Raw genomic sequence first — 21,920 nt, forward strand, 5'->3', positions numbered from 1 at the left:
GAGCACAAAGAGGAGACACAATGGTGAGGTTGGTGTAGCTGATAAAATGGTCTGGAGAAATTCACACAAAACAATGCTAGGGCCTAATGAAAGTAAAAGGTGGTTTGATTTCTTAAAAAAATACATATCCCTTTGGGATAACTAACTGTTCTGTAATGCATGTGGCATATCAGGACTGCCAGCATTCACACAACTATTATCAATCCACGAACTTCCTGCTGGATCAATGGACTGGAGATGGGGAAAAAAGCTACACAGGGTCCCAAATTCCTCAGTGTCACTTTGCTAACCTCCAGTGCTCAGCCTGTTGCTCTAAATACAGCCTGTGCTTCATCTGTAGCCCGAAAGGGTTGGTGCCCTCCTTTACTGTCTCTTTATTCAAGCCAGGATGCTTCACCAGTAGGACAGTGGACTCAAGTGAACACTATGGAATACAAACATTTTAAGGCTTGTCTAAGTTTTTGTATTTTGTTAAATACATGCCCAGAAGTGGAAGTCATCAAAAGCAGCTGTCACTAATTGCAGTGGCTGCCACACAAGAGCGACAACATGTCACCAGTAAATTCTGGTGCTGGACTATATCACTTTTGTTTCCCAGGACATGTTCTTCAGTAAAATCATCCCAAACCAAACACATAACATACATGCAATTTTACACGGGTATATAGACAAGCATTTGAAAATGACTACCCAAAAATTGCCACAAAACTTTTTCAGATGTGATGCAACATAACATACCCATACAGGGTACAGGTATCCTTGAACTTAGGGTGTGCTAAACTGGCATTTAATTGCAAAGAGGTGCTGAATCTTTGTTAAAGTTTACTGTTACATACATACAAACATTCCTTACTTCAAATGCACTTTTCAGATATGCCAGTTCAGATTTTCTGTTTGTAACATTTGACGCCAGCCAAGCTCTGCACATTTCTTTTACCTGGAGTAATGGATAGCTTGATGTCCTGCGATATTAAAATAGAAATCAGTTGTGTGTTTCATCTCATCAGTATGCCCAGAGACTTCAATCCAGTGTGCTATTGGGAGGCAGTAAACTCCATCTACTATGTTGCTCTGGTTGTAAACACAACTTCGATCATGATGGGGCCCACTGCCTAGAACAGAAGAAAGGACAGTTGCAGGCTGTGTATCTGGATAATCTTAAAAAAAAAAAACCACAACTGCAGGGAGATCTGAACTGAGCATTCAAGGTCAGGAGTGGTTCTTCCTGCTTCTTCAAACTGCATTATTAACAACTGAAATAGTGGCAACAGAAGCACTGCCACAAAGCAAATGTTCAGCATTAAAATAAAATTTTGTAGATTACTTTTAAAAATATATTTTAATGTATTGGTTATTTTAAAACCTCCACAATACTAAAAATTCCTAAATCACTTACAATGTAAGGAATAATTAATTTCATCTAAGTTCCTCATTTTATGTCTCATAGTATGTGACCTCAGAGTCTTGCTTAGTGACCTCTCCCTAGGGTATCAATCTTGCTGTGTCTCAGACATGCCATGGCAGCCTGACCTTGATTCAGGCTGACTTCTAAGGAAGTTGCCAAGATATGGGAAAGACCTCAGGGAAAGTTCAGAGGACAGCCATGCATGCTCAGAAAGGTAAAACCACAAAAAAGCTACCTGCTGAAGGATTCAAGAGGAAAAACATCAATGTGTAAAGACATCAAAGCCCAAAGAAGGTGGCAGACAGCAATGTAGAAACAAGGCAGACTTGTTTAAAGGGGGAAAGAAGGGTGGCCCTCTTCCACCTCATTCACAGCTGCCTGGCCAGCAGACTCATCAGATTCCTGTTGCAGACCAGACACATTTGGATATCTAGCCAAGGAGTTCATTAATCTCTATCTGTCTTTTATGTTTGCAGACCAATAAACAATCACTTTGTTGTATTCAAATGCACATCTCGCTTTGAGAGTCTGTTCATACACAGTAGAAACTGCCCAAAGTGACCCACAGAGAGACAGTCACAATTGCAATGGTGAATGACCACAACTACCTTAAACAGCCTAGTTTAAAGTAAGATTCTTTTTCTTACAATTTTCCACTAATATTTATTACCCCTTCTTCTTCTCTTACAGCAGTAGTGTGAGCTTTAGTCAGAAAACCTGTTTTTAATACCATGCCAGAGTAAGCAACTTGAATTGAAGTGGGTCGTATCATCAATCAAAAGGTTATCCAGCCTCCAAAAATACAGTACATGTACATTCTCCCCCCAGTACCATTTTTACATACTTATTGTAATACTAATTGCCATGTAGGAATAATTATTGTGCAGATGAGAAGTGACCTAGTCTATGGCTTGCTTAAGCCTGTTACACTTATACATTATTAATGATGTTAAAATATTTCTGAGAAAAATTATGCCCAAAGGAATATCTTCAATTTCCCACTGCACGTAAATGCATGACCAGTTTTCAATCACTACAGTTAGGGAAATTTGCTAGAGCAAGAGCATTCTGGGACATGAATTAATGCAATGATTAGAGAGCAAGAATAACATTTAAGAGGAAAGCTCAAACCATCTCCTTATTTCCAGATGACGTGCAGGCCATTTTATCATAATTTTGAAATATTATTATTTACCAAAATGAAAAATAAAATATGAGGCAGAAAACTAATTTCTTTTTCACATTGCTGAGCAATTATGCATCACATAGTTTTTGATTATTTTGATTATAAATAAGGTAAACAAGATCAATACAGTTTCAGAAGCTACAAATCACACCACTATATTTTTATCTCACATTTATAACTGTTTACATAGTCTTACCACTTTTAAACAATACAAGAAGACAACAGCATACATCAACAAATACAACAGTGTAACAAAATCTTTGGATGTTTATGACATTTAATTAATGACTTCATACATTCAGCAAAATACAGCCACAAACACCACATCTTGCCTTCCCTATTCTACTGTCCAACAACAGTTTGTAGCAATGCACATCACCATGGCCATGTCCTGCCATCATGAGGCTGTGTCTGATCCTGACCACCACATGCCCATAGGCCCATGTCCTGTCCCATCCTGTCCCATCCTCCCTGTCCCCAGGGAGATGCCTGATGCTCGGGGCTGGGGCTGCCCTCATGCCCCTGGCTGCCTGCTCCTGACTGCCAGTCCCATGGGGAGTCCCTGCAGTCCCCAGGGAGTTGCCAGCCCTCACTGCACCATGGCAATTTTGAACCGTGTTCTCAGGATCTCTGGCTTTTTTGCTACTCCCAGCCCTGTGCTTCCCTGTGCACAGGTACCCACCATGTGCTTCCCATTGCTCCATTTCCAATTGCTGCTGCTTGAGGAGCGTGCACTTCTGCCACCTGCCAGTTTTACAGTTCATTATCCTTCTTCTTCAGCTTTAATTCTTGTCCCTTTTTTGCCTTCCTTCCTTCTCTATGACCTTCCTCCTTCTCTCTGCCTTCTTACATGCCTTGTAACCTTACCACCTCCACCATCATTAATTCCCTTAAATAGCCTGAAACCACATATGGAAACAGGGCCAAGAGTAAGCTGGCATGAGATGTTTTTTTTTATTTGTTCCCTCAAACAGGTTTGGTCAAATCTCATTCTGAAACACTGTCTTCTGTAATGAATATTTATTGCTGTTGATTTTTGTGCACCACTGAGCCTCAGCCTTCCCGCTGTGGCCTACAGTGAGACCTGAATCTCAAAAGGCATGGTTCTGGTTTGCCTTTAATAATCAGGTAAACAGTAGCAGCTTACACTCATATCATATTTTACGATAATTGCCTAGTTCTTTACTACTCCTTATGTTAGATACTGATCTATGAATTAAGCAACTTTCCTACTGAAATAAGACATCTGTGCAGCAGAATGTACATCAACATATTTTCAACATATACATATATATTCACACGCAATATAGCTTCATACAGGAAGGAAAGAGTGTTACCATCTTCAATAACAACTAACTTAGGGAACAGTATGATCAAAGTGTTCAGTATGACTGTGTTCAGAAAGCTGAATTCACTATACTTCTTAAGGGAATTATGAAAATCTGCAATTACCAAAAATGATCAGGTTTCACTACCCAGGTAATATCCACATGATTACAAAAGTGCTTCTCACCACAGTTTGCTTCACAATATCCATTTAACAAGGAAGTTTCAAAATGAGAAAAAATTATTTTCTCAGTCCACATCATGCTTTTGCTAGCACAATCTGTCTCAGGAAATCCACCATATTTTGGAGCCATAAGACAACATTCACGTGTTCATCTTTGAAGAAAAGGAAAATAAACACAAATGTCATTTGAGAGAGGGCTCACACAACAGCAAACACATGGTTTTACAGCTAAACCCATTTCTATATGATTATTTTTCTTCATCTTTTTTTTATTCGTATTCCAAGTGGCAAAACACAGGTTTAATTATTTATCGTTGGGAAGAAAATACACAATCATTTGAAAACATGTAAAATCCAACCATAAAAAGGGATATTTGAATAGTATTGATCTTCCTGTTAATTGATCATGTTTGCTTTCCTTAAAGAAGAAAAGCATTCTGGAAGAGTTTATTAGAATATACAGGTCCTAGTTTAACTTCTAGGATAGAATTTTATTTCCTTTAATAAGGTCCATTTTTTGGGTTTTTTTTAATTTAAAACCTATCTTTGTGAGTCTTCACAGCAAAAATGCTTATCTGAAAGAGAAAGATTAAAATAAGTTTATAGGCATTAAATTATAAAGTTTTTCATTGCTTTTGCACTGGTTGGTCTGTACTGCAGATCCTTTTGTGCAAAATCCACTGACATAGGGAATTGCTTGAGAGCAAAGCAACTAAGTAGCCCCACTTACAGCTCAAGCCTCACAGAGGGCTCTTTCAAAATCTGCATGACTGCAGTTTATGGCTCCTTGTTTAATGCATATGAAGGATGATCAAAGGAGCATAAGAAGTGGCTGTACAAATAACTAAACAAAAGAATAAAACCAAAGATCTCCATATAACTGATAAATGGTGCTGGTAAAAGGAGGAGACCAGAATGAAAGGAAGAGACCAGAATGAAGCAAAGGAAAACTTTGGTTTTGATCCTCCTTGAGCAGGGAAGTTGGACCAGGTGACCCACTGTGGTCCCTTGCAACCTGATTAATTCCGTGGTTCTGTGAAAACCAGAAGCAGATATAGGAAGTGATACAATATGTGCAAAGATCTAGGACTGAAAAAGGTAAGCAGAGACTAGAAGAGATATTCTGAAATTCAATCTAATGAGGCACAACCACAAAACATAAAAACCTGCAGTTACTATTTTATTACAGCTGTACTGCAGGCATGAAAGAAATATAATTCAAAAGTCTGCCAACAGCACAGACTTATCTTGACATAGAAAATAACTGCACGCAGATTGCACAGAAGAGTTAAAGTGAAGAAATTACCAGCTTGATCTTAAAAGATAAACAAAATATGGGTCAATGAAATTTCTTTTCAGCATTAAGAGTGGTGAACAAAAACCACATGAATAAATGAAAAAAATAAGATTGCCTCTCCCACTGTCTCTGCAGAACTCTTTGCAGCAAAGGCTCTGCTTAACCACTGCTCTCCCAGTTACCTGCTTGTTGCACACCTTGCTCCAAGTTTTAACTTTTTCTATTCTGTGTTGTGTAAGGGAAGGTACGCAGGAACTACAGGGCACAACAGCAAACATAAAGGTGCTGGGTATTTCATCCCTGCCTTAGCCTGACCCTAAAACACAGATATGCAACTTCCAAACCTCAGTAAGGTGAGGGTGTTTCTCAGTTCACTTCTACCTCTTCAAAAACCACAGGGCTACTTAGATAACCTGAAACACATTAACTAACTAACCCACCCAAACCACAAGCAGCCAGGCAATTTTCAGATAACCTACTCACAAATCAGTCAGAGGACAGACTAACTCCTATAATCTTTGTCATAATTTTGCATGAACCAGCACACTTTAAGTGTCAATTCAAAATTTTAACCATGTCTAAATATTTTAAGTAATTCCATTTGTATCAAATTAGGTCCTTTAACAAGGTAAATGAGTATCTTAAGTTCATGCTTAGAAATTTCCCTGGAGGAGTTTAATATTATAAGCACTCTGGGGGTAGATAAACAGGGAGGCATCAAAGAATAAAAGATTTGTTATTAAAAACAAAAATAGTAGTAGAACAGAAAGTAAACATATGGAAAAAAATCTCAAAAATAAAGCATATAAAAGAATAAGTTTTTGCTAGCTTCCTTGCCTTTTATACCAAAATAACAATGAAGAAAAGTCTCAAGTCATATTTTGGATACAATTTTCAGTTATCTGAATGTGCTACTGCACAGTCTTGTTATCACACATCACTCTAACTGAACTTCCTTCAGTACACTCACAATATTCAAATTTACTTACCCTTCACACCAGATTCTGTCAGAAAAGTCTCCCTGCTGCCTGTGAACAAAATTCAATCTCTGATGTTTTGAAATAGGATCTGTCTCAATCTTGCCAAGACTGAATTGCTATTGATTGTTAAAAAAAACAGAGGTGGAGGGGACTGAATTCCTCTCTTTGGAACTGAGCAAGGTCAAGTTTTTGAGAGTTTGAGTCTGCCACAGGCTCTGGAGTCCCACCTTCCTCAAGTCTCAGCAAAGTCCTCAGTAGCAGCCCTTTGTTTTAACAGCTCTGACAAATAGCTCCAATTCTGTATGCCATGTATGAAGCCCTACCCATATGCTTAAGAAAAGCATGCTTTGATTTTTAATGCTACTTTTTTCTGCTGTCAGGAAACCATCTTCCCCTTAGATTCTGTAAGTGGCAGATGAACTTATTGTATTACTTAAATACCTAGTATTAATGTAAGACAAAATTGTTAATTTGCCATACCTAGTTAAGTAACTCCTCCTTAACTGGTCTGATTTTCAGAAATGTTTCCTTGCATTTGCAAGCCAAGAAGAGATACCCAAAAAGAAGAAAACCATGTGCATCATACACCACGTTTGTATTCTACCAGACTTAAAGCAGACTGTTTCAACTTCCTTTTTGGTAGAGCTGCTACACAGAACCATGGAAACAAGTTCTAATTCTATTAAAATCCAGGCAGAATTTAAGATGTTTTAGTCTATTTATATATCCTAAGAAAATTGTTTGATGGAATTACATTTTGAAATTATGCCTGAATTAAAACTAAATGGTTTACAAGAAAGCCATTCTTAACACTTAATGCTGTTCATCACCAAGGCTTTTTTTTTTCTTTTTCAATCAGATATAAGAAAATCAGAATTTTCAAAGGCAACTTTCAAAAACATGTTTTATTTCTCTCTGTAGGTCTGCTCAGGCCCAGGTGTTTTTCAGTGAGTATTTCTGTTGTACTAAGACATTTTAACCAAATTCCTGGTTTAATGATGAAATCAGAGAAAAGCATCTAAAAGGAAACTTTCCTCATGTATAAGACAGTTTCTTTTCTGACAGATGGTAGAAATAACACTACAGGAAATACAGATGAGAGAATAATGGTTAATAGCAACAAAATATATAATCTAATACCATCTTCCTGCTTGCTTTGACACTGTTTACTGTACTTTCTACTACTGATTGCTACTTTCTACCATACCAGAAGAATAGGCAGGAAATGAGCTACATCAAAATAGCAACCGTGGCATTACTTTGACCAAAGTACCATCCCAGTTACTTATCACTTCTCAGTGTTTCTTGCCATTCAAAATAAGTTATTTCTTGCCATTCAAAATAAGTTGTTGAGTCCTATTGCACACTACCACCACTTGGAAGTGAGGGACAGGAAAAAAGGTAAATATAGGATTTGCATAAACAATGCATTCATTGTAAATTTGCCATTATAACCACAAAGGCTTTAATTAGGCTGGCATAGAAATCAGAACTGGCTCCTGATTATCTCTGTGGGTAGGAAAAGATCCATGCCTGCCAAACACAGAGGAATGCAAGTATATGTGTTTATTTTTATTCTTGTAATGTTGCAGTTTCACGTGGCCATTCTACATTGTTTTACTGATGTCTGGTCTGCTGCTGCTATAAGCTGGCTAATGCTGATAAGCAGATAGAAAGCAATGGGAATCTTGATGCCATTTAATTGCACCAAAATGCAGGCTATGATAAGCCTTGAGGGGGTTGAAGAACAAAACACAATGAGCAATTATTGTACATTGTAACCAAAGCTTTTTTCCATTCCTTAAAGAAGTATTGGGTTGAAGAATTCAAAGTTATCCACTCGTTAAGTTTTGTCGCATCTGAAAGGTGTTAAGGTATCTAGTGCTGTCCAGAAAGCAACAGTTTGCAGGAACAAAATGCCTATGAATGCACAATTATTCAACTATCATACAACTTGTGCTTTATGTTCATTTCTAGTCACCACCGACTTCAGAACTGGGATTTGGGAAAATAAGTAAAATTCAGGATTATTTTCAAGAGTGTAACAGATTACACTAAATACTAATGAAACATACAAGGAGCTGCAAGACGGGAGGCAGGCGCTGGCTATACACAGGGAATATGGCACCACCCAGTGGGAAGAGCACTACATGAAACATCTGCATGAAAAGAGCCATGAAGAAATGTAACTCTTCAGGGTTCGCTGGGGTTTTTTTTTTTTGTTTGATTTAGTTCTCTTTGTTTGTTTTTAATAATGGAGCCGCTACGTATTTTGGGGATCTGTAGATTAGCTTTGGAGGAAAAAAAAAGGAAAACAACAATCATGCATCTCAGTTACAGAAATTAACATTGTATCCAACTGTATCTCTTAGAATGGCCTCAAAATTTTATTTTTCATATCCTGCTAAGGCTTAGCCCCAAGTATTTTTCATTCCATTACAATCTCTCCATTGCAAATGGCAACTAGATCTTACCTTCTCATACAGCCTCAGAAGAATCCCCTCCTTTTAATGAAGAAATTACACCTTTTTTATTCAAAGAGCTGAGGCCAAAAGCCAGATTGCTTTCAGTTTCAACACACTTTTAAAAGCGAAATTTTAATGTGCTTAACTATCACCAATGTTTTCAACTAATCAGGTGCTCAACCTTGACACCTATGATCAGAATTTATTTCTGATATTTTCACTGGTTGTATTATAGTGATGTGAAGACCTTTATTACTCCATAAATGTACCAATCTTTTGATTTATACAAATAGGCTCACAGAAGCGTGAACTGGAAATGATGGAAGGCCAACATACCACAGTCTGAGTAACATAATTGCTTCTAAATTGCACTGTATTGTATCATTTGTCTTGCAAACAAGACGTCTCCTTTTCTCTCCTCCTTCCTCCCCAAAAATAGAGATGGAGGTTTTTTGGAAGGATTAAGGCTCTGCTCACTAGAGTATAGGCTGACCGTGCTTTGGAGCTTTCACTGGTGATACTGTATCTGACAAGCTTCATCTACACCATCTAAATTAAGAGCTACACGAAAATCACAGAATAACAAAATGGTTTGGGTTGGAAGTGGCCTAAAAGACCAACCAGTTCCCCAGGCAGAGACACGTTTCAGTAGACCAGGCTGCTCAGGACCCCATCCAACCTGGCCTTCAACATTTCAAGAAAGGGGCATCCACAATTTCTCTGGGCAACAGAAGGCCAATATTTTACAATACAAGCTTGTGTATGTACTACGAGCTTTTGTAGATTTTTTATGTAACTTATTTTTCCCCTTCCCAAAAATAAAAAGTGTCAGCAGATTGTATTCCATCATCTCAAAATACAGTTCTAGCAAATTCCCTGTCCTTTTATGCAGCATGGTTCTTTATTAGTACCTACAGTTTATATAGATGAAAGTAAGGGGATAAAGGCACAGATTAGTCTTCCATCATAAACTCACAAAAACAAACTCAAGCATAAGGTTCATCTTGTATTTATTTAGCTTTGACAGCAGGCACAAAATACTTTTAGCTTCCAAGCTGAGAGATGTTAAGTCAAATTTTGAAGAACCAACATGAAAAACAAAGGACACAGACACAGGTGCAGTTGGGGGAGAAAAAGGTACATACATGAATTTAGCTTTTTTTCTAAACCTATTCCCAGATTCTAAAGCTCAGCATAACCAACCTGTTTCCACAGATACCTCGGCATATCACAAACCCTCCTGGATAGCAGGCTTCAGCTTTCACAGTAGGTAAGCAAGTACCATCCCTGAAGAAACCCCCCACAGCTCATGTGACCTGAGCCAGAACGCTAAATGGCTTTAAGTGACAGGTCCTGAGTGCAGACTAGCAACATCTGATCCTTCAGGAGCACAGGGGAGTCTCACCTCCCACTTCATCCTCCTAGGGAAGGAAACTTGCTCCCTTAAGGCACATGCAACAACCCAGTGAATCTTGCACAGGCCAAGCCTTGCCTGAAAGCTTCCTACCAAAAGCCATAGAACACTGGCCTGTGACTTTGACTCTTCTAGCCCACATAAACAACTACCCCCACTTTTATCTTTCAGTCTTCCCCACTGTATTGGAATGGCTGAAATTTGTACTCAAAATACATGATACATAGGTATTGTACTATCATAAAAACAATATGCACTGCCAGTGGAATTCTCACACACATACATGTCTTAGTAAAAAAGCTGAAGTAATTTTCTTTAAAATAGCACACGATTTTAACATCCAATATATGTAAACATCTGACATCCATAACTAGACTGACATCCATGGACTACAGTTTCTCTGGTTACAGATGGATGCCTCAACTCAAACTCAGAGCAAGTAGCATTCTGCACTTTCCTCTATCCCTCACAAACATGTCGTCAAAACTGCAGACGTTCTGCAAGTGCTAAGTGTTTCCCAAAGCCCATTTTAATTCTAAACATGCAGGATACTAAAGAGACAACACACAGCATTTGTTTAGCACAAAAATCACCTGTTCTTTTCTTTAAGAAGAGAGATGTCTTTTCAAGTTGTGATTTTTATAAGAATAAACAGATGACAGCCAAATTTTCATTGATCAATAGTTAAAAAAAAAACCCCAAAACCAAAAAAGCATTAAAAGAGATTAAAAAGAACTGCAAGATTGCTCAGTTATTGGATAAGAAAACATCCCTAGGCTCCCTTCATGCAATACAGCAAGAACAATAAATTTCAAGGTTTAAGCAAATTTGTGCATTCCTGTAAATATCAACTGAGGAAGAAATTGTTGATATGAATGACTAATTACAAAATTCTTCTGCATTTAGATTATATGTCCACTTGCTTTGTATCAATCCTACTAAGCACTGAGCTCAAACTCCTGAGCATTCACAATGACAAGAACAAAACGCCAGCAGGGTTAATCCTAAAACTGCAAATCTGCCAAAACAAAGTATGTTTATTACTCTGACTACATTTCCTAAATGTGCTCCCTGGAACAGATAACAATTTGGGCTACCACTACTTCCAAACCAGAAAATAACCATCAACCTTAAAAATGCTGATTCCCTGTAATTATTCTCTATTATTTCTAGGAAATTCTAATTATTTCTAATTCTACTACTATTTCTAGAATCTGTGTGGTGAGGACTGCTTTATATACCAGTATCATTGTCATATTATGTACAACTTGGCACCTTCAAAGAGACCCAATTCTGCTTCCTTGGACAGATGTAAAGATTTTTATTCCATAAATTCACTTTTCCTGCAATTCTGGAAAAGAAAAACATGGTTAATACAGGCAGAATATACTATTTGTTTTTGTTTTAGCTGCTAAACAAAACAATTGCTATAGTATGATGTTCATAGTCCTTTATGATGTAAACTTCTGTGAATGCAGCATTAACACAGTCTTTTATTAGCATAAAGAAGAACAAACAAATGCAACAGTTATGACAACATGCATGTTTTAGTCTACATGACAGAAAGGCAGTTCAGAAGTGTGGTATGTATTCTTAAAATGGGTGAAGAGCAACTGCTCTACAATGTGTTATTTTGGTACATGGACTATTATGCTGTGAGTTAAAAAAATACCCTCACAAATTACCAAGTGATCTGTCTTCCTTTCACTAGGTATTATCATTCCTCATTTACAGGAGGTATATTTAGAGTTTTATTTGACTCAGCAGACGATTGTCTGAGTGTTCTCTTGAATTTGAGATACTTCCATGTACTAGAACAGCACATGGAAACTGACCAGAGTCATTCAACATTTGAAAACACATAGCAGGAGGAAAACACGGTGGAAGAACTACTGAAACATCAAGAAGACTGGAAAAGCTGCAACTGAACTTCTCCCTGTGTTTTTCTTTAAAAAATCAAAATATCAAAATTTACCAGCCTGAAAATGCCATCATGACATTTCATCTTAGCGAAATAAAGTAACAACCATAGTGCATACTAGGAGATCCTAAATCCTTCACTTCTGGGGAAAGAAAAGAAACAAAACAAAACATCACGACAATGGATGCCTAAAGTAAGAGGGGAAAAATGAAACTGTTTCAAGTAACTTTTACCAACCTAGAAAGGCAGCCTCCTTCTGCATTCACCCGCCTCCATCACACAGTCAGAAAACATTTTTGTTTGCGAGAACCCACGTCACGCCACGACAGCCTGGGCGGCTCTACCTGCAAGCACAGCTCCGGGCACCGCCGAGCCGGAGCATCAGCAGCTCCGGCTCCGGCACGGCCCGACCGACCGGGACAGCCTCGCGGCCGCGGCAGGAAGCGGCGGGGCCGCCGGGGCGGCCAGAGCAGAGCCATCGCTCAGGGAGAGCGCGCACCGCCCCTCCCGCCAGGGCCGGCGGGCGGCCACGTCCTTGCGCCGGGCAGCGCCGGGCGTGCGAGGGGTCCCCTCCGTTACCTTCCCAGAGGAAGTGGCCGCCCTCCCGCCGCAGGAACTTGTACCAGAAGGGGCTGGCGGCGTCCTCGTCCGGCAGCGCCACCTCCGCCAGCCACAGCGCGGGCTCCTGGGCGGGCAGCGGGGCGCTCGGCCGCGCCCGCCTCATGGGCACGGCGCGCCGCGGGTCCCACTCGCCCAGCTCCGGCCGCGACCCGGCCACCAGCAGCTCCGCGCCGCCCTCCGTCACCCGGGCGGGCAGCACCACGCCGAAGCGGAACAGCATTTTACTGCTGCACAAAGAATGGGGTTTAACGAGGAGCTCTGCTACCGCTGCAGCACGGCCGGCAGCAGAGCTGCAGCTGGCAGGCCGCCCGGGCCCGCCCTTCCGCCGGGCCTGGGGGTCGGACACCGTCCCTGCCCCGGACACCGCCCCTGCCCCGGACAGTGCCCCTGCCCCGGACAGTGCCCCTGCCCCGGACACCGCCCCTGCCCCGGACAGTGCCCCTGCCCCGGACACCGCCCCTGCCCCGGACACCGTCCCTGCCCCGGACAGTGCCCCTGCCCCGGACAGTGCCCCTGCCCCGGACACCGTCCCTGCCCCGGACAGTGCCCCTGCCCCGGACACCGCCCCTGCCCCGGACAGTGCCCCTGCCCCGGACACCGCCCCTGCCCCGGACACCGTCCCTGCCCCGGACACCGCCCCTGCCCCTTGCGGAGCCCGAGCGGTGGCTCCTTCGGTCGGGGCTGCTCCCGGTGCGGTTGTTTCGGGCGCTCGGCTGCCGCACGCACGTAGCCGAGGGAATTTCCCCTCCGAAAGTAGCGGCCGGGAGTTCAAACAACACCGACCCTCGATCGCCTCCTAAAGTGGGGATGGAAAATCCCATCCGCAGCTAAACACTGGCTCTCCCGGTTGCCAAAGGGTACGCGTCACGTATGGTGACTTTAACAAGGATTATTGCTGCATTAAAGGAAGCCATTGCAATTACTCCCAAGAGCCCAGGCTTAATTTAACGCAGCAAAAACATCACTGAAAATTGCCATACTTGCAGCTACAAACAAGGACTGGCTGCAAATAACGCTCTAGTGTTCATGATGTTTATGCCTTCCCCGCTGACAGCCAGCCAGTCGTGGTGAGAAAAGAAATGTGAAATGCTGAGGGAGGTTAGAAAGCTTTTAAAAGAAATCCGGAGTTCGCTGCACGAGTTCTGTTTACAGCCAAAGGGGAAAATTTGGCAACTCCTACGTGGAGCAATACTCAGGACTTAAAAAGACTGAGGAAGAGGATGCAATCCAACCATTTAATGGGCGGTCCCTACTTAAATACACCCATTTCAGAAGCTTTTAAGGACAGAAACAGAGGAGTGGTAACTTTATTTAGGTCAAGTTCTGGGAACAGGATGAAGGCCTTTCAATGAGTCAAAAGAAATCCTGCCTCAAGAGATGGCTGTTTGTTTCCTTTATTCAGGGGTGATGACACTGAAGTGTATGTGCTGCCAAATTTATTTTTAAGAGTGCTTTAGCCAGTTTTCACTGATATTCATTGAACTTGTGTAAGTGATATTCCACCACTTTTCCAGACATAACCAAAGCAAATTAAATTCTCGCTGTCCTCCATTTCTGCTGGCTTTACTGTAGCACTGCTGCTTTTGTGGAACAGTGCAGTACATTTTAATTTTTTTTTTCTCAACCTTACAGTCGAGCTACCCATACCCTGTCTCATAATTGTCTTTCAAATATCTAACTCTTTACCATACACCTTCATTTTAGCAGCATGGACGAGACAGAATGTAACAATCTTGGGGTTTTAGCCTAAAGCTGAAGCATGACAGAAGTCCTAAAACCACCCCAGCATATTGTGTCTACATAAAACCATATGCTTCTGCTCATTCCAGTCACAGTCTCAGCTTAAAGACTGCAGCATCCAATAGGGCATCCAATTGACAGTTTAGATCCTGGCTGTTCTCTAAGCCCCAGCGTAAAGAGAGACCAGCAACATCCATCTTTGGACAAATCTGAACTGCTTTATGCCTGTAAATACTGAGTCCTCATCTTAGACCTGTAAGCCTTGTGGAACAATAAAAAATTGTTCTGTAGACTTTGATGTGCCAAGTAGTATCTTTAAAAATAATTTAGTCAATTTCTTCTCCAGGATCTGCCTTAATCCATTTTGTGCCACTCAATATTGTGTGTTAGATTAAAGTTAAAGATGACAGAAAGTGGCCAGCTTGATTTGCTGAGGTTTTCTCAAAAGCCCTAGTGCAGATAAGGGTTAGGTTGAGATCAACAGGAAGGGCTGAAAAACTGGATCTACTGATGGATCCTGCAAGACTGAGATAAAAACTAGAAATGTAGATTGGCTTGGGACATCCCATGCCTGGGCACAGTAGGAACAGAAGAGCAGTTTATATTGGTGAAATTGCAGGTTGATTGGGGGCTGTAGACAGGATAAAATTTATTAGCATTAGATCTGAGACTGAGGGGCTAAAGGTACTGTAAGGTTTGTTTTTAAGGTCAAGAAGCAAAGGAAAAGGTATGGTCTTTTTCCCCTGTTAGATTTGCATGGTCTATGATTTGTCATCTTCTAAACTGGAATTTCAGCTGGAGTAAAGGCAGGGGAGGTGGGGAGGAGTTCCACTTACTGTTTGTATTTGGGATTGAAGGAGTTGATTAAGTATTTCCACAGCTGAGCCACTGCCATAACCCTAAATTTAGTTTCAAGTGTCACTCTAAGCCTCTTAAGGAATTAACAATAGTTTCCTTTGCCAAAATGACCTGTTATTCTAGTACTGCCTGGCCAGTGCTCTTCCCATACAGTCCTCAACACTATTCTGAAACCTAAAAGCTTTCACAATAATGCAGTCATCTTTTACAACCACAAATTAAACATGACTATTTCCTTTATGTTTCTTTTTTTCCACTATAGTAAGTCTTCATTCCAACTTGGCAAGCCCTACAGTTCCCATCAAATAGCTTTGGCACAAAGGGGCAAACCCCTAATAGTCAAGTTGTTTTTAACTGTCACAAAAACTACTGTCAATTGTTGATTCCTGTGGGAACAAGCTGCCATATTAGTGGTCTGTCTGCATGGCAATAATAAATGCTGTGCATTTGTGCCCCTCACAGCTGTTTAGGATCTCTCAGCATACTTAACTTACAGCACCCGCTTGCTGACTGGAAGCCTCGATTGACCTCAAATCGAACAGTGAACTAGCAACACAGCGAGGCTTAGTGCCAAGTTTATTTTAAAGCCTTCAGTTTATTGTTTCTGCTACCATCCCAGGCATTTGCTAAAGTTGTTTCTAACTGGCAAGAAGGGACTCAAGAGCTCACAGTTTCTGCAAGAATCACTTGCTTTGTGGATTTCACCTAAATTGTACTGATACATAGTAGCCTTATGTAATTTCTAGCTAATTAGCTGGTTTATTATCCAAAATTTGTGCAGGTAGTGGGGATCTCACAGGAGGACTCACCAAGGCCGTGTACCAACTTAACATCAACCAACCATTAGTTATGCCTTCAGGTTTCTGCCTAATGGCTGTATCTGAAAGGATTCTAGAGAGAAGTCTGAATGTCCAGAAATGTGACTTTATTTGCAGACATGTAAAACACATTTAAGGGCATTTTCACTTGCTGTGCACTAAACTTTTGCAGAATCAGAGTTCTAACATTCTGCAGAAGTCTAATTTCTTATGGTGTCTCTTTCAGAGATAAAATTGTCATGGTATTTTTGGGAACCCAAGAGTTTTAAACCATTTGTTATATCCCAAGAAAATTGCGCAAAGTATTGCTGGCTGAAACTTTAGTGAAGACAGTAGTTAAGAAGTTTGACAGTATACACCAGTTAAAAATTCAGCCTTCCAAGTGGAAAGTCATCTTTTTCTTCATAATTTTCTTATCTGAAAAGCGTGTAGTAGGTATAGAGACAGCACACAGTTATCTGATCAATGTGAACACTACTAAAATGACAGTTGAACTTAATAGTTCCACGTTGGGGTAGCCTGTGTCTGCAGTATAAGTATTCTTTAGCGATTCCAAACTTTTACCACATAGCCCAGTTTCAGCTTGGAACAGCTTTATCTGTTATTGCTGTACAGTGATCTAAGATGATAATATTTCCAAGTAGGGAAATCTGTAGTGAAGAGAGAGAGTTTGAATAACAGAAACAAAACACAAATACAGAAATATTTGGTTGGAGAAGGGAGGGAGTGTCCCTGATTGCAAGTTGTGGGTGATGTTTAGATTAGCAGTGCTCCTTCCTAGACTTGCCTTTCTTCCCTTTTTAGGTCATTTTCTTTCTTGTAAAGATACAGAGAAAATGTTATTGCAATTCCCAAATGTTTCTGCTAATTATAGAAATGAGAAAGGCAGCATATGGTATGCAGTCTTGCTTGTAAAAAGGCAAACATTTATATTATGGGATAAGCTGATTTAGATGTATTAATGATTTGGGTAAAACGTTCATTGCTGAAAAATTTAGACAGCCTGTATTTCTTCAAAGAGATTGAGCCAAATTTAAAAGAAACCCTATTCTAGTGCAAATAATTTACGACCACTGGTTTAAGTAAAAGTTGATTGTTCTAAACTAATGAATCTACGGACCCAGACCTTCTAATTGAATTCTAACTGTCCCTCTCATATCAATTCTGATAGAACGATGACCTAATGCTCTCACCACTACTTCTAATTTGACAATACAGCAGCTAAGAAATATCTTTATAGACTGGAGACTGAAAGAAGACTAAGAATTAAAGAACTTGTTAACAGATAAGCACTGCTATCCATAATTTTTAGTTTTGAGCTGTGTCAGAGCACTGATAACTGCATGAACCATTTTAGCTGCTTATTGCTAGGAGCAACCTTTTATGCAGACTAAGCTACAGAAGTTCTGTCAGGACTGACCATTTCAGGAATTGTGTTGGAAAATTATTCTGCAACAATAGATAGGACACTAAAGGAGATGGTTTCCACTTTTGAATAGAGGCTTGTGTAGCATATTTTTTTTAAAGTTTGTTGGTTTTAGAAGTAACTTGGCAGTATAAATATGCAGTAACATTACAGTAAACACTACAGAAATACATACAGGAATAACTGATCTGGTAGGTTTCTTTTTTCAACATCCAATTAAGCTGTCTGCATCCTCCCCAGCCTCATATGCCTCGGGAGCTGGAAAAAGTCCCAACATATTTCAGCATGAGGCCCTTTTAGGACGTCCTATCAGCCTCACCAATGTCCAGAAATGAACAAATATTGCAGACTAGTCCAGCACATGGCTCCTTTCCTGACCAGAATGAGCCACACAGTTTTTGGAGGGATGATCCACATCATCTGTGGTGCATTTGCACTGGGATGCTGTGACCCAAACCAGCCCGAAGTTCTGGTAGCCCTAGCAGGAACAAGGCTTTTCTCCCTGGCACAAAGGGATGAGAGAGGCCAAGTGCTTACTTGGAGATCAATGTACCTGGAGCTTCTTGAGGGAAAAACAGTATGTAGCAGTAATCACTACAATATTAACTCATTGTAAGCTTCATTTTTGAAACCAGCCTATTACCACCAATGTTACATCAGGTTTCTACTTAAAATGTCTACTTAAGGGAAAAAAAAAAAAAAAAAAAAAAAAAAAGTGTTTCGGCTGTTTGGAAACAAGACAGTGTAAAAACAAATATTTGACTGTACGGAATAGCAAAACTTTATTTCATTAGTTAGGAGAATGCAATCTGACCCAAAACTTATGTGCTATAATATGACATTAAGTTTTAAGTAGAACAATGTGCCTATCTTTTTTTCTGGGGAGACATAAATAATCTTTCCACTTTCAAAAGCCAATGCTCACAGATCCTAATAATTGCGCTCCAGTCTAATGCACTCTCTGTACCTGTGCAGGGTTTCAGTGTTCTTGGGATCCCCAGCAAATTACTGATTGACAGAAAGTTCCTGGGGCCATTTTAAGAAAAATTTAATTGCTTACTTTTCATTATGCAGACCTTTTAATTGCAATTGTTTTATGTATGACCAGCAACATTTCAGGAAGTCACACACAGCATTAGATGTGGAGAAAAGCAACCATGGGAAAGGAAGTTTGACAAGAGAACTTCCTTCTCAATATGTGCTTAAGCAATAGGCTTCTAGCTCCAAAACTGACCGGAATTTAATAAACAGCCTAAAAAAATTGAAGTCTTGCTGACAAGTCTGACGAGATTTTAGGTAAATTACTAATTACTTAAGTTACTATTAATTAGGTTAATTAAGTTACTGTGCATTTTACTGCATAATGATTAAGCAGCTTTGGAACAAAAGCTGTTTGGAACAGTAAAGGTTTCCCTTTACTTGTTTTTTAAAAAATTAAGCAAACTGAAGGATATTATCCTTGAAGCCATGGACCTGTATCACAAAAGGGAACAGAAATGACTATTCATTTAAGTATACAATTCTCAGTGGTTATTATATGCTCCACATAGTACAACAAATCAAACTTACTGGTGACTGACCCAACCAATCAATTTATTTTTCCAGTTATATTAAAAAAGTAAAAACAACTTAAAGCCTTTTTCTTAGACTGAAACTGGATCAAAAAACAAATCCAGAAGTTATCTTTAGATCAACACATGATTTTTAAGGTCTAGGAAAAGTGCCAGCAGAAATGAAAAAAAAAAAAAAAAAAAGAGAAAGCACCCTGCTCCCTACCCAACAGTTCCACAACATTAAAAAAAAAAAAAAAGGAAGCAGTTATATCACCAGTAAATCCAATAAAACAGAGATTTAATGCTCAAGTGTATATAACAGCATATAGAGTATCTTACTCTCTTATCTTCTTTCCATATACAAATCTGTATCTGTATCTGAATCACTGCATCAATACAACACATTGCTGCTTATCTTTCTGGTTTCAAGTGTTTACCAAATTTTCCACTGCACATCTCTTTATTTTAAAGAATCTTTATTTTGGCTGTTTTGTCAAGGTTCCCTAAATTCATTTACCTGGCACACAAATAATCCTTGCTAAGAAACAAACACTACTTTCATCCAGATATAAAGAAACTCTTGGAAATAGGAATTGCAGTCTAGAATGAGAGTGTAAACAGCTTGCAACTTAGCAACCTTGCACCGGCCATGGCAACAGCTTGCAGCCAAGAACCAAGAGATGTGTATGACATACTTTGCAGACTAGATCATAGACAGGGGACTCCTGCTACTTAATTTGGTATGTGTATGTTGCTGTGTACCATAGTAACCTGTTTCCACTTGAGCTCAAGTTCTCACACAGATGCCTCCTCATTAGCACAGCCATCCTTCAAGGTAATGCCACAGAAACCACAGCTGAGCTGTACCTGGCCCCTAAGTCAGCAGCTGATCACTTGGTTTTCCTTCACCTGTTTGAAAGAATAATGGATGTTGAAGATCAGTCCAAAACCAGATCCATCATCTTAATCAACAGTATTACAACAGCCTTGGAAGTACAGCGCACACTTCAAATATTCTCTGTGTAGAGTTACACTTGAATTACACACACATTGTCTTGAACATCTATAAGAACACTTGAATTTTCAAATGACACTATCTTTCTCAGTGCTTATTTTCATTCTTACTGCATTAAACTATAATGCAAGCTGTCTGAAACATCTTATGCCTGAGCCCTCTAAAGTGTTTTTAAGTTTACTGAAAAATAGCACTGAGATCTAATTTTTAGAGATTCCTTCTTGGTTTACTTTTATACATTAACTAATCTGCACTTTTCCATAAGCATAAATTCTCAAGCTAAGATCATTAAGGCTTAGTGCTATATAAAATATTGTTGCCAAATGCCTTTCCTATTCTGAGATACATCTAAATGGAAAAGATAACAGATTCATATATTAATACCAGGCAAAATTAATTTGGGAGAAAATGCATATTTCTCAAGTATTACACTCATGACCTCAAATTCCAGGTAAGTGGAATTATTTTCTTAAATTAACAGAATTAGTTTTTGCTTGATAGCGAATTCCATGTCTGTGAAACTTGTAGAACAAATCTGATCTGATCTCTCACTTTTTAGGTTCCTGCCCATAAAACAACGAACTGGGTGTTTTAAAAAATACATTTATATAGGGATTGTTGGAACTAGTTCCATGCAAATTTCATGCACTTTTGAGTTCCTGTCAGCCAACTAACAATTCTTTGTAGCATGTAGTAGAATATCATGTTCCAAGTTCTCAAGAACATTATCTTATTTAACAGAGGGTTTTTACACTGCACATACTTATGAGTAATTTAAATTTATTACCAAATACAGTTATCCCACTGGCTAAAATATTTCAAGGAGGAAAAGGCAAAGCTCACAGAGCTGTTAGACTGGCACAATGGCCAGTCTGGATTGACAGGGGCAGCACAGTAAAGCACTTGATGTGCCACTATTAGATTTCCTTTAGAAGCATTCACATTTTAAGTGATTTAAACTGAAAGCAACAATTAAGCTCTGCATTTTCACTATGACTGTAAGTATGAATATGAAAATAACTTTACCTTCATGATCCATGATATTGCTAGTGTTCACTACTCTGAACTGCATTAAATGACACATCAAACAAACTATCCTTCAGCATTTTGCAAAGACTGGGTTGTGATAACTCAATCTGTTGCTTCCATAATCAGAAATTCTGTGAGTATCACTTCTGGCATGGTGAATTTGACCAGTGTTATTGCACAGTTCCTCCTCACCAGAATACAAGTGGTATTCATGAGGTACTGACTGTGGGTTCCAAGTATAACAGAGCACTTACCTCTGCTTTCTGAACTACCTTACTTTCAGCTGTACACACACTGCTTTCAAAGTACATAAATTCTATCAATATAAAATAATAAGCTAAACTAATTGACAGTGCTTTCTTCAATGCTATTTCTAAAGAGTGATTATGAACACAAAAGACACATTTAGTATTTGCATGTTCATGCTCCTTTAGTCACTGCAGATACTTGTTTGTCTCTATCAGCCATCCTCCTGTGGGTTGGAAGTTAACAGTCAGGCAAGTTACTAGCATCAATGAAAAAAAAAAAAATCAAGCCTGTTGCCATGTGTAACCAGTGGAACAATCCTTGCTACAGCATGCTCAAAGCCAAGTACTGCAGAAGAGGTGGCAATCACAGACCAATCCACATCTGTACTAAACAACCATCTGCAGCATAGCAACATCAGTATTTGATTCCCAAA

The 21,920-nt window shown here is 39.6% G+C and overlaps 1 protein-coding gene across 4 annotated transcripts in view; it reads right to left on the minus strand.

Moving 5' to 3' along the window:
• EPM2A (EPM2A glucan phosphatase, laforin) overlaps positions 1-21,671 on the minus strand; it is a 45,286-nt gene extending 23,615 nt beyond the window's left edge. The window contains exons 1-2 of one of the 4 annotated variants that reach the window (XM_068184878.1): positions 19,712-21,671; positions 938-1,112 (exon numbers count right to left, since the gene is read on the minus strand). In XM_068184878.1, coding sequence (XP_068040979.1) covers positions 938-999 — 62 coding nt within the window. In that variant the 5' untranslated portion in view covers positions 1,000-1,112; positions 19,712-21,671. Of the gene's footprint in view, positions 1-937; positions 1,113-6,387; positions 6,510-12,415; positions 12,568-12,757; positions 13,131-19,711 lie in introns of those variants that run through there. The other 3 variants (XM_068184875.1, XM_068184876.1, XM_068184879.1) reach the window with 3 other exon arrangements.
• Positions 21,672-21,920: the final 249 nt, after the last annotated feature.

The sequence above is a fragment of the Anomalospiza imberbis genome, chromosome 3, assembly GCF_031753505.1.
Source record: "Anomalospiza imberbis isolate Cuckoo-Finch-1a 21T00152 chromosome 3, ASM3175350v1, whole genome shotgun sequence".
Taxonomy (NCBI): Eukaryota; Metazoa; Chordata; class Aves; order Passeriformes; family Viduidae; genus Anomalospiza; species Anomalospiza imberbis.